The 12,400-nt window shown below is 41.8% G+C and overlaps 1 protein-coding gene across 2 annotated transcripts in view; it reads right to left on the bottom strand.

Moving 5' to 3' along the window:
* Positions 1–12,400, bottom strand: part of CDH4 (cadherin 4) — a 464,937-nt gene that overhangs the window by 30,030 nt on the left and 422,507 nt on the right. For both annotated transcript variants that reach the window (XM_069072522.1, XM_069072523.1), the window contains 2 exons: positions 5,885–6,138; positions 409–551 (listed from right to left, as the gene is read on the bottom strand). In XM_069072522.1, coding sequence (XP_068928623.1) covers positions 409–551; positions 5,885–6,138 — 397 coding nt within the window. The remainder of the gene's footprint in view (positions 1–408; positions 552–5,884; positions 6,139–12,400) is intronic.

Genomic DNA, 12,400 nt, shown 5'->3' with positions numbered 1-12,400 from the left:
CAGTGCCTGGCACATAGTAAATGAATGAAAGGGCAGGTCAGACCCTGACTCCTCTGCTTTGTTCGCTGTGACTATGGCCTTCTGCAAAGGCTGCAGCAGCTCCCTTTTCCAGTTTCCCTACTTTCTTCCAAAGCTGTCAGAAGCATAGCACAGGCCCCACTGAGCAAACCCCACAAATCAATCCTCTGTTTGCCTTGGCTTCCCTTTAATAACACATTCTGAATCCTGTGCACATTTAATTTACTCCACCAATTTCCTGTCCCACTTTCACATTTCTCCCCCTTTCTTTTGACTGTAGAACCTGGGAAAAGGATAAGTTATCCTGACAACTCTGTCAGGGCATCATTCCTGCTAATGCATCACATTAGGGTCTCACTGAAGCATGAACAATGCAGATCTGGGCCACACCATTGTCAGCCGCCAGGAACGTGGCCTCGTAGACATTATTCTTAATGTAGACAGACTCTCGATCAAGGACAGCCGCCGTGGTGATCTGACCATTCGTGGCATTAATGTTCAGCCAGTTTGCTGGATCGGACAGCTTGGAGTATCTATGGAGAAAAGGAATAAATATAGGCAAGGTTCTCTCTTGATGAGCCCTTGGTGGAATTTGAAATAAAGGAATTTTTTTCTTCCTTTAAGTACTGCTGATCTTATTAGGGGAAAGATGGCAGCAATGAGGGTTGTCACCTGAAATAGCCAAGATTCAGAGCCAGCTCATACTTGATATCAGCATGAGACAATGTTACTAGCATCCCAGGATGCTTGGTGAAGCTTCTTGGCATAGCAGACTCTCCTGATTTTTCTCCCTATAAATTACCCAATAGGCCTCCTGGCAAATGACTCTTTATTCACTGAGAGAAGCCCAGCTTTTCTCTACTTATAATTATAAGATCATAAAACATAGAGTTGGATGGGGCATCTCCTCCAAACTCCTCATGTTACAAATAATGAAACTGAGGCTTGGAGAAGATTTGAGCAAAGCTGAATCTTGATTATTATCCCCACCTCCCCCCCCAGCATTGGCTTTGATTCTGTCCTCAATAGTGGTCATCTGGGGTTGTGGGTATATTTCTTTGGAAAGGTTTCTGATATCTTTCTCCTTTGAAAGTTTTGCTATGTCTCTTTAGACATTAAAGTCTTTAAATACTATGACTATGTCTTTTGTATCCCCTCGTTACCATCAAATGACCTAGTGGGTAATCATTCATTTTACAAAGAATTCACCTTAGAATTTTTGCTAAATTCCATATTTTTTTTTACACAACATTCCCCCTTCATGTACTCATTATTCCAGTCACATAGATCAACTTGCCATTCCCCAGACATGGTACTCTATCATCCACCCCCTGCCTTTGTATAGTCTGTCCCTTGTGCCTAGCATGCCACCTCTACCTCCTAGGATTCCCAGCTTCTTTCAAGACTCAGCTTCAGTACCATCTCTTATGGGCAGCGCGAAGCCCTTTTTGAGTTAGGACTGCTAAGGACTTTCTGCTAAGGACTCCTGCTGAGGACTGCCAGGGGCCGGAGCTGCTGGGAGTGCGCTTCCAGGACGCTGGGTGGTTGCTGTGCGTGGGGAGAGGAGGACCTTTGCCTGAGGTAGCCTGTTCTGTTTTAAAGGCTTGAAAATGTGGGTGCTTTCTACTTTATCTACCTGTGCCAATATCATAACTACTCTGATGGCTTTCGCTTTCTGGTTTTGGGACTCAGTCTTTTGGTATCTTAATAAATTTTCTAGTTTATTTCCCCATATGGCAAGCATGACGTATTTTGTAATGGATAATTATATCAGCATATTTGTAATCTCCATAGGCATTGTGAATATGGCATTGCTGATACAGTCCCCTAAGGAGTTAATGCTTCTTCCCTCATCTCCCCTGCCTCACTTACAATAGAATGTAGCCTCTTTAAGGACAGAGACTGGTTTTTGTGTTATCTGTCTCCACCATACCTCACTTAACAAATGCTTGTTGCACAAGTTCATAGATTTGGAATTTTAAGTGACCTTAGAGATCACTGAGTTTAACCCCTTCACTTTATAGATAAGGAGTTGAGGCACAGAGGTTAAATAACTCACCCGGGTCATACAAACTAGTAAATATTGTGGGGAGGGGGAGAAGGTTTGAACCAAGGTTTCCTGATTCCGAGTGCCTGCAGCACCTTTAAAACAAGAAGCAGTTTATGACTTAGTACTTACAAATCTTTTCAGAAACACCCATTTTGTAAAGCAGGGACCCCATTTACACACTCAGGATTGTATCCAGTCCTCGTGGCTCTCAAATCTGCCTCACTTTGCAGGCTTCTTTGACTAGTTCCTCTCTCATCTTTTTTGCTGTGTCAGCCACAGGGGGAAAGAAATCTCATTTTGCATTTCAGAAAGCTGTGCTGGGGAAAAGCTCAGCTGAACTTAATAGCCTCAGTCTGCTATGGCAAAGCACTGTTCTCTGCGATAAACCCCAGGTAAACAGCTTTATGCCTTTGTTTTCAAAATGTGCCACTTGATCCACTGGCAAAACAAAAATTTTGCCATAAAATGTGTGGTCTGGGAACGTCAGCTGGAGTAGTAGAACAGCCCCTGGCTGGAGGTTGTTAGAGGAGGCACTTCCAGATATGATGTCTAGACTGTACAAGCCCGAGGCTTCTCCAACCCTGCTGAGCCTCCTTGAATGGCCGAGCTGGCCATCCTGGGGACTTGACAATGCAGTACTTCTCTGGATTGTGTTCTTTTATAAGAGATCTTGAGCAGGTCCCTTGGCTCAGGTGGAATAAGGACAGTCTGAGGAGGTGGGAAAGGCTGAGGCCCTAGATTGTCTCCCAAGTTTTCGTCACTTATCCCAAATCCCTTGACTCAGGCCTTTCTCCACCAGACTAACAGGGAGATATAATCACTGCCTGCTGCTTGCTCAACTACATCAAGAATCTGAGAGTTTTATTCATGGGGTTATTCTCTCCACTTATGCAGATAAAAAACCTTTGTGATTTAATAAGTAAATGGTCTTTGAAGTTTATAGCCAAAACCCACATCTCTCTTTAGTCAATCTGCTGATGAGCCTGACCATGTTTAGTTAGGTTGGTTCTTAGACAAAAGAGAAGTAAAGTGTGGTGCATATGTAGTTGGATTTGGAGCCAGGAAGGCCCCAGTTCAAATTCTGCCTCAAACACTTACTAGTGTAACTATGGGCAAGTTGCCTGACCTTTTGGGGTTCACTTCCTTCATCTGTAAAAATAAAGGGATTGGACTAGATGATCTTGATGGTATAGAAAGGTTTTTGAGGTGTTGAACTATGAGGAAAATGGCCCATATGCCAGGGGGTGATTAGTAAATCCTTCTATGTTTACCTCACTCCTCTCTTACCTATTACCCCTTCCCTGGGAATCCCTTGTCTCCTTGTCCCATTGCCACATATGTCTTGCAAAATCCCAGCCCTGGGTTTTCTGCTCCCCTCTACCTTTGTTATTCATATACATGTGCTGCAGAACACTGATGGAGAAAATCACACAATCGTGCCAGTTAGGTCCATTACAGGAAAGATATTATCCAAGTTATAGGCCCTTGCTGCTGCTGCTGCACAGCAATCCTCTTAATCATCCCTGAGTCTCTCTCTCCCCCTCTTCCCTCTAAGGGGTCAAGGGATTCCCAGGGAAGGGGACAGCATATGATTAAACTGGTTAAGGCTTAAAAAGGGAGGAAAGTGGGGGCGGCTAGGTGGTGCAGTGAATATAGCACCGGCCCTGGAGTCAGGAGGACCTGAGTTCAAATCCGGCCTCAGACACTTGACTCACTTACTAGCCTAGTGACTTTGGGCAAGTCACTTAACCCCAATTGCCCTCCAAAAAAAAAAGCAAAAAAAAATAAACTAAATAAAGGGGATTTTTAGGAGCGGCCAGGTGGCTCAGAGAGTAAGAGCACTGGCTGCAGTGTTGGGATGACCTGGGGATCAAATCCGGGCTCAGATACTTAGCACTATACCCAGAAATAACCTTGAGCAAGTTACTTAACCCCGATTGCTTTAAAAAAAAAAAAAAGGGGAAGAAAGTGAAATTAGAGCAGGCATGATGGGCTGGCATAGCAGGGAGGGGTGGAATGATGATGCCAAAAGAAGGATAAAGAAGGTAAGAGAAGAGTGAGGTAGACATAGGATATGAAGTTAGGATTGGAGAAAGGAATTTTGGAGTTCAATATTAGAGATAGATCAGAAGTGATACTAAGATTAAGGGTGTGATCATTCCTGTGAATACCTAAGGTAGAGGGAAAATGTAGGTAATAGAAATTTGGGAGGGTGAAGACCTAAGAGCCCAGGTATTTGAGGACCTGTACACGGAAGTTTTCAAGCATAAGGGAATAAGTTAGAGAAGAGAAGACTTGAGATAAGTACAGAAGACCTTGAGGAAGGAGGGCAATGGGCAATCCATTGAGTCAGTCCAGCTCAGCTTTAGGGGGACAATGAGCTGGGCCCCAGATGAAACAGGACCTCAGGCCAAATGTCTCAAGGTTCATGCTACTGCAAAAACAGTACTGATACTAATGCTCTATGGTTCTGATTAATGGATAAACATTATCTAAGAAGATCCAAAGGACAATAGAAATCTGTATGGTGGGTTTATGTAGGCTGCAGCATATTATCAATGGTAACTTGAGCATATGAAATACTGTAAAAGACATTCTTGAGGACATGTATGACACAAAAAGGAAGAAGGCTGGTCATACAGCAAGAATGAGAGATGGGTGATTTCAGTGCTGTACTGGTATTGACAAATATTAAAAGAACTAGGAGAAGCCTTGTAGCATGTAGGATCAATTTACACAAGAATAATATAGAATGCAAAGGCAAGCATGGGTTGCATCTGCACCTGAAAATGCCTAAATTGATGGGATTGCAGATCCATAGAAGTATCTAACTGAGCAACAAGGAAGGTTTTTGAAACTTAGGGAAGAACTTCCTGAATATTCTAGCAGTTGAAAGCGATACCAGCACCTCCAGATATGAAGGGAGGAAGTTCAAGTATGTTAAGGACAAGAAACTTTCTTGCTAACGTTCCCCCCCCCCCCCAAATCAGTGAATGAAAATGTTCACAGTTTTCTATTTTGTAATTTTGCCCATTCCACAACCCAGGGATGGCTAAAGAATCCATCCCTCACTAGGTAGCCCTAGTCTGACCCTGATGTTTCAGTCCTTTTAAGTTGTATGATTCTCCAAGATTTAACCACACATTGCACAGTCTTTTCAAATCAAATCAAGGTTGCACCTCATCTTTGGTCTGAGAACAAAAAAGAACCATTTTTTTCTCTTACCATAGAACATTAGAGTTGGAAGAGACATTAGAGGTCATCTAATCCAGCTTCCTAAGGAAATTAAAGTCCCAAAGTGATGTGTTCTGGGTTGGACAATATCATAGCCAATATCATTGGCTCTTTGTTTCTGGATCTGAATTATATGTCTTTACACAGCTGGATATGGAAGTAAAGATAAAGTTTTGTGTAAACTCTGAGGGTGTCTCCTCTAAATCAGCAGATCAATCCCCCAGAACACAGGGGAAGATAGCTCAGGATTCTAAGGCTGGGCTGCTCCCTCCAACCAGGAAATAACCAGTAGCCTTTCTCTTAAGAAACTCTTCCTTTTCTTTTCTTTTTTTAACCTGGGGGCGTATGAGTCTGGCGAATAAGAACTCAGTGGTAGCCAGTTGGGACCCTTCTCTGTGGTGTATCAACAGAGGAAAACGAAGCCATGGAAGCAATTTGGTTTCGATTTTTACAGTTGGTAAAGTACCTGTGAGCTCTGGGTCTGGGCACCTTTCCCCAAGGTCTTCCTCAGGGACTAGCTTAGCTGGGTAAAACTGAGCTATAACTTTTGGGTCAAAGATTTTCTTTTTTCCAGGGACCCACCTTACTGCCTGCTGCATGAACCTGTCAGGATCCACAGCAGAAAAGGTGGTCAGCACTGTCCCCATAGGGACACCCTCCTCTAGGCGGATCAGTTTGTGGTTAGAAGGGAAATACGGGGCTTCATTAATGTCCATGACTGAGATGGTCACTCCTGCTGTAGACTGGAAGGACATCTGGATCCCACTGGCCAAGGGTGCTTGATTGGATACCATCACAGTCAGCATGAAAGCTCTGTTCATTTCATAGTCCACAGCCTAGAACAAGGAAACAAGAATAGTAAGCAGACGTAAGGCTATGGGAAAGCAGTGTCGTTCTTGAGGTGTAGAAACTCTGAAAATTCCTTACGTCCCACACTGCAGACTGGTGTGGAGCTGCAAGGCTGCACTATGGGATGGAGGTAGGAAGGAACAAGGAGGTGGTATCACCTCTGATGCAAACCATTGTCCAAGAGTGGACTGGGAAGCCATAGAAAGCATTATTTTTACATTTTTGTCTTCTCACATCCATGTGAACCTTGCTGTTCCCAGAATACACTGTATTCTGAGGTCTCTGTAGTTTGTTCTTTGTCCTCCTCTTCACCATGACTCCCTGGCTCAGGAAGAGGAATCAGCACTTTTTTCATACCCCTCACTGCTACTTCCAGACCTTCTTCTGTTGCTTTTGCTCAGTAATCTCTCCTCTTTGTGACTCTCTCCTTTTTCTTGTATCACCCAAATTCACATCCTTCCAGTAGTTTTCTACTACACCCTAACTCATTCTCCCTTTCTCAAGGAGCTAAATAATACCTGGCTTACAGTAAAAAAGCTAACACAAAGGGAGAGTCAACCTTTCATCTCACCATTGCCCCGGGTTCTACCTCTGTGATTCAGAATTTTGTAATTCCAATGCTTGACCACAGTTCTGACCTATATAGACCCACCTAACTCTCCCTTCGCCTCGGTCCTCCTAAACCTCTTTTTTATCCTCACTACCACCTTTAGGTATTTCACTTTCCCTTGCTTTCCTAGTTCTTGTTCTGGCTTCGTTTTTCTTCCTTTGCAATCTTGATCCTATAGTTAAGTAATTTGATTATACCCTGTCCTCTACTCTGAAATCCCCTGTCCTGTCATGTTGCCAGTCATGCCTCGTGAAACCCTAGCTCTGGCTTACTCCCATCATTCACCATCTCTATTTCTATTTAGATGATGCTGAATGCCAGTGAGAAAGTCACACTTCTCTGCTATATGGGAATATTACAAATTAGTGTTATGTTATTTTAACTAGGCCTCACCACATGCAGCAATCTTCCCCAATTGGCTTTCTTACTATACTCCAAAAACAAGCAGTTCCAAATCTTCTGGTGTTTTTTCAAGCTCCCTATGTTATCCCCTTCCCCTTCCTTTTTAGCAGAGGACTTTGCCCAGGAGTGGGGAACCTGTGGCCTCAAGGCCACATGTGGCCCTCTAGGTCTTCAAATGTAACCCTTTTAGTCAAAGGCCCTAGAGGGCCACATGTGGCCTCGAGGCCACAGGTTCCCCACCCCTGACTTTGCCTCTCTACTTTACTAATAAAATAGAGCTCTCTTGTTCTGTACCTTCAACACCCCTCCAACACCATCATCAATTCTCTCTTCCTTTACCCTGTCTTTGATAAAGAGAATTCCCTTGCCAAAGTGAATCATTCTGCTCATGCTCTTGATGCCACCCTCTCTGATCTCCAAGACTTAGCTGTTTTCAACCATTCCCTCCCTTTCTAATCTTCAGTCTCTTCCTGCCTATTGGCTCCTTCCTTGTTGCTTACCAACACAGAGGTCTCTCCCATCCTCCAAAAACCTTTACTCAATGCCATGTTCCCTTCAAGCTCTAGTCTTATCTCTTTTTTGCCTTTCACAGCCAAATGCCTAGAAAAAGCCATCTGGCCTAGCTGTCTCCACTTCCTACTCACTTCTCAAGCTTTTGCAATCTGGCTTCTTATCTCACCAATCAATTAAAATGTTCTATTCAAGGTTACCAATGATCTCTTCATTGCAAAATCTGATAGTCTTTTCTCAGTTTTCAGCCTTCTTGACCTTCTGCAGTATTTGATGCTGATGACCAAGCTCTTTCTAAGATAACAACTGACATTTACATAGCACACTGAAGTTTTCATAGAACTTTTTATATCTTAACTCATTTGCTCCTGACAATAATCCTATGAGGCAAGTACTACCTATATTATTAACCTCATTTTACAGACAAAGAGACATAGACCAGAGAAGTTAAGTGGCTTGGCTACCCATGGTCACACAGGAAATAAGTGTCAGAGGAAGTGCTTGAACTTGGTCTTCCTAACTCCAAGATTGGCCCTTTATCCAGTACACCATACTACTGTGACATGGTCTGAGGATGTCATTCTTTTGCTCATGAAACTACAGTGACTTCCTCTTGTCTCTAGGACAACTCACAAACTCCTCTCTGACATTTGAAGCCCTTTACATTTGGGTTCTAGCCTACTTTTGCACATATTCCATTTCATACATTTTGTATTCCAGCCAAACTGTCTATTTTATGTTTCTTGAACAATGCATTCTATGTCTTATCTCTACTCTCATCCCCTCTGGGCTGTCCCTTATGCCTGGAATGCACTCACTTTTTAGTTCTGTCTCAGAGAATCCTGAGAGGCCTTCAAAGCTTAGTCCAAGGGCCATCTCCCATACTAGGCCTATCACAATTTCCCAAATTGCTAGTGTCCTGTTCCCCTCTACCAGAAATTACTTTGTATTTATTTTTCTGTGTACATGTTGTTTCCACCCAATGGAATGCAAGCTCTAGTAAAGACAGGGTCAGTTTCAGTTTTGTTTGTATAACCCTAGTGATTACAACAGTGATTGGCACATGTAGGAAATTAAATCCTTATTCAATTAATGAGTAAACAAATACTACTGTCTCCTACTTTAACAGCATTGCTCTTCTCCTGGCTTTCCTACCTGGTTAATTACTCCTCAGTATCCTTTGCAGGATCATCATTCATGTTGTGCCACTTAAACTTGGGTTCCCCCAATGGCCTTCTCCTGGTTTCTCCCTTATTCTCTCTCAGTGATGTTATTAGCTACCATTCGGCACTTTGCAACAAGGTTGTGAAGAAAATGCTTTCCAAACCTTCATGTACCATAGAAGTATCATCATCATCATCATCATCATCATCATCATCATCATCATCATCATCATCATCATCATCATCATCAATCATGCCTCCTTGCCATGTTTACAAGAATATTTACTTACAATGCCTGCCACAGCATAAAAGAAGGCTTTGGGAATTAGCAACTTAAGAAAAAGAACAAAAACCTAAAGAATTTAACTCCGGTCTTCATTTATTAGAAAGCAGCTGGAGTTGGAGTTGGCTCAGGTTTGTTGGCTCTGTTAAGAACGGGTAAGAAGGACACCTCACCAAATTATCAGCGTTTCTGGCTCTCCAGGAGATTGGGTCAGACTCCCAGGGGTTCTTCAATCTCTCTTTAACATGTTTGCCCCATGTCTGTCACTTTCTAGCCTGACTACAACTAGAACTACCTTGCCTATTTCTCTCTGCCAAATTATGCCTCCTCTTCTCACCTTCACAAATCTTTCTTGGACTTGCTTCTTTTATGAAAGACTAAAACTCAACCAGTTCTAGTCACTCCAATGTTGCTATAGCTTCTCGGGGGCATAGCGTGTCTCTTTAAAGCTGTGATTATATTAAGAGTCTGGCTAAAGGCCAAAGATAGTTAATGTCCATAGTAAAGAAGAATAGCAGGCAAAATAATTATGGTTATGTGTTCCCTTCTATTCTCAAAACTAACTTGATGAGTTAGGATTTCATCAAAGGTATTAGCACATATAATCACATAAGTTAGACCAGAGGTATTATATTTTTAAAAAGTAAAAACACAGATCAGTTAAAAAATAAACAGGTAGTGGGCCAATTTGGGCCTTGGGTCTTTATTTGCTAGCCCCGATTAAATTAGACTATCAAGTATCAAATTTAAGAGTTTGTAACACCAAGCAACTTCCAGGTTCAGATTATGAGCATAGCAAACTCCATTTATTCAGTGACAGATTAAGGCAACACGTTCACAGAAAATCAAAATCAAAACACAGGGTAACTCAGTCATTTAGTAAGTTCTCAATTCAATCACAAAGTACTAGGGTCCAAGTAATCCACCCCTGGGAAGTACACTCATTTAGTAAATCACAAAGTCTTCTCTCTATTCAACTGGAGATTAGTTTCCAATCATAAACAAAGTACATTCATTTGGTCAGTCACAAAGTATAAAAGTCAAAAGTTTTCCACCCCTCAATCACAACTGAATTACAATACCATCCATCACCACCAAGCACCTTCTCAAAGGGGAAGTGGAGAGCACAAAGGCCATCTACCCCTAAGCCACAGCAAGGTTATATCATCACAGCATTCAATACCCAAGGACAGGTCTTTTCTTCATCTTGACCCGAGGCAAGTTCTCAGCAATCTCTGTTAGTGGGAAGACAAAGCTTAACAAAGCCACAATATATATTGCCAGTGTCCTCATTGAGTCACTCTCTGCCTGCAGAACAGTCTCAGGACCCCAGAAAACATCAGCAAGACTCTCCTTCAGGATTTCTGTAAACATACAACAAGAAAATCCTCCTTCAGGGCTTCTGAACCAAGAGCAAATTTCCAGGACCTCTGCAACAACAGCACTGTCCTTCACCAGCAGACAAATCTGGCAAAGTAACATCAAAACAGATAGAACAAATACCGGCACCACAGTCATGCTTCTTCCCAGTTCAGTCCTCAGTTCTCATTTCTTTCTCTCCAGCAGTAGCAGCAGCCTCCAGATGCTGGCTCCCAGAAGTTCTTCTGGCCTCTCTCTGCTTGGGCCTCTCTCTAAATCCAGGGCACCAGTTCCTCCCAGTTCAGCCCCCTCTCTTCACATCAACAAGTCCATCCCACAAGTGGGATTCACGAGCTCTGAGTTTTAACACTTAACCCGAAAACCAAGCCAATACAAGGGGATCTTTAAATTCCATTACCATTACAGAGTTGTAAAATACAAACATGCTTAAGAAACATATAACTTTGAGTTACTAATGGCCTATTATTAGAACAGAATCTCTTTATAGTTTTAGAAATAGAATTGTAAAAAGAAAGAAAATTCATTACTTTTTAAATTTATTCCTTATTGTAGACCTTCAGTTACTATTTTTTTTTCTTTCAGAGGTCTTTGGAAAGCCATATGACAATATATATAGACATTTACTCAAAGAAGGTATGCATTTCATATCACACACCTATGTCACATTTATGAATAAGTGGTCATGTCTTCTCACAAGCCCACTGTGACACAAGCACTTATTTGGAGAAACATAATAGAAAGGTCATTTTTTCTTATTGGCAGCTGGGCAGAGCAGTGGATACAATGCCAGGCATAGAGTCAGGAAGACCTGAATTCAAATCCAACCTCAGATACTTACTAGCTGTGTGGCTCTGGGTAAATCACTTAACCCTGTTTGCTTCAGTTTTCTCATCTGTAAAATGAGCTGGAGAAGGAACTAGCAAACCACTCCAGTACCTCTGCCAAGAAAACCCCAAATGGAGTCATGAAGAGTCTGATATGACTGAAATGACTGAACAACAAAATGGAAAAGCCACCTATGTACAGGATTATGCCATATAACACACTGTCTTGACAAATATTGTTTTCTAACAATGTAATTAATCTATCATAATGAAACTATACAGCAATATTATGAAACGTTACTGCAACAATTCTCATGTATCCTATTTATTACATTATCCTTATCTTTCACTTACAACATTGTTCTCATGGAACTGAGTGGTCCTAATGTTACCTTACCAAAAGTGGTTCTACCAACCAACCAACATTACATAGAGTGTGCCTGTAATACTATTGTAATGCTTCTGAATCTCCAAGATTCTTAACAAATAATCTTTTCTTAATCTTCCAGGAAATATGTGATGTCAAATCTGGAGATTGTGGCAGTCATAGATTCTTGCTTATCACAATTCTCTGAGGAATATATTAAGCATTTTCTCCATTGAATGTGTGGCATCAGCAATTACTCCACCTTCCTGAAGCCACATATTATAGCAATCAATCAATATTGTGCTTGGTACTGGGGACATAAAGGAAAAAAAATGACATTCTCTACCCTCAAAGAGCTTATTTTCTATTAGAGGATAGAATATGAACATATATAAGATGTACAAGACAGATCTAGTATGAAAAAAAGGTTTCATTTTTTTGTGAGTGGGGGCAGGTAGTAGTAGGTGTGGGGATCAAAAAGTTTTCATGTAAAAGGTGGTCCTTGAGCTGAGTTTTGAAGGAAATTAGGAATTGTAAAAGGAGGAAGTGAGGACAGATTGTATTAAGGGGAAGAGCTATTACAAAGTCATGTAAATACACCTTAACTGTTGGTATTCCTGAAGGATTTTCTTTCAATTGTCTCAGGGACCTCATCAATTTCCATTGTTTTTATTATCATTTCTTGATAGAAGATTCCCAGATGCATCCAC

Source organism: Petaurus breviceps, unplaced genomic scaffold, assembly GCF_028583685.1.
Source record: "Petaurus breviceps papuanus isolate PSGF00001 unplaced genomic scaffold, PetGlider_PUasm1.0 90847, whole genome shotgun sequence".
NCBI lineage: Eukaryota > Metazoa > Chordata > Mammalia > Diprotodontia > Petauridae > Petaurus > Petaurus breviceps.
This window is presented reverse-complemented; position numbering and strand designations above follow the sequence as displayed.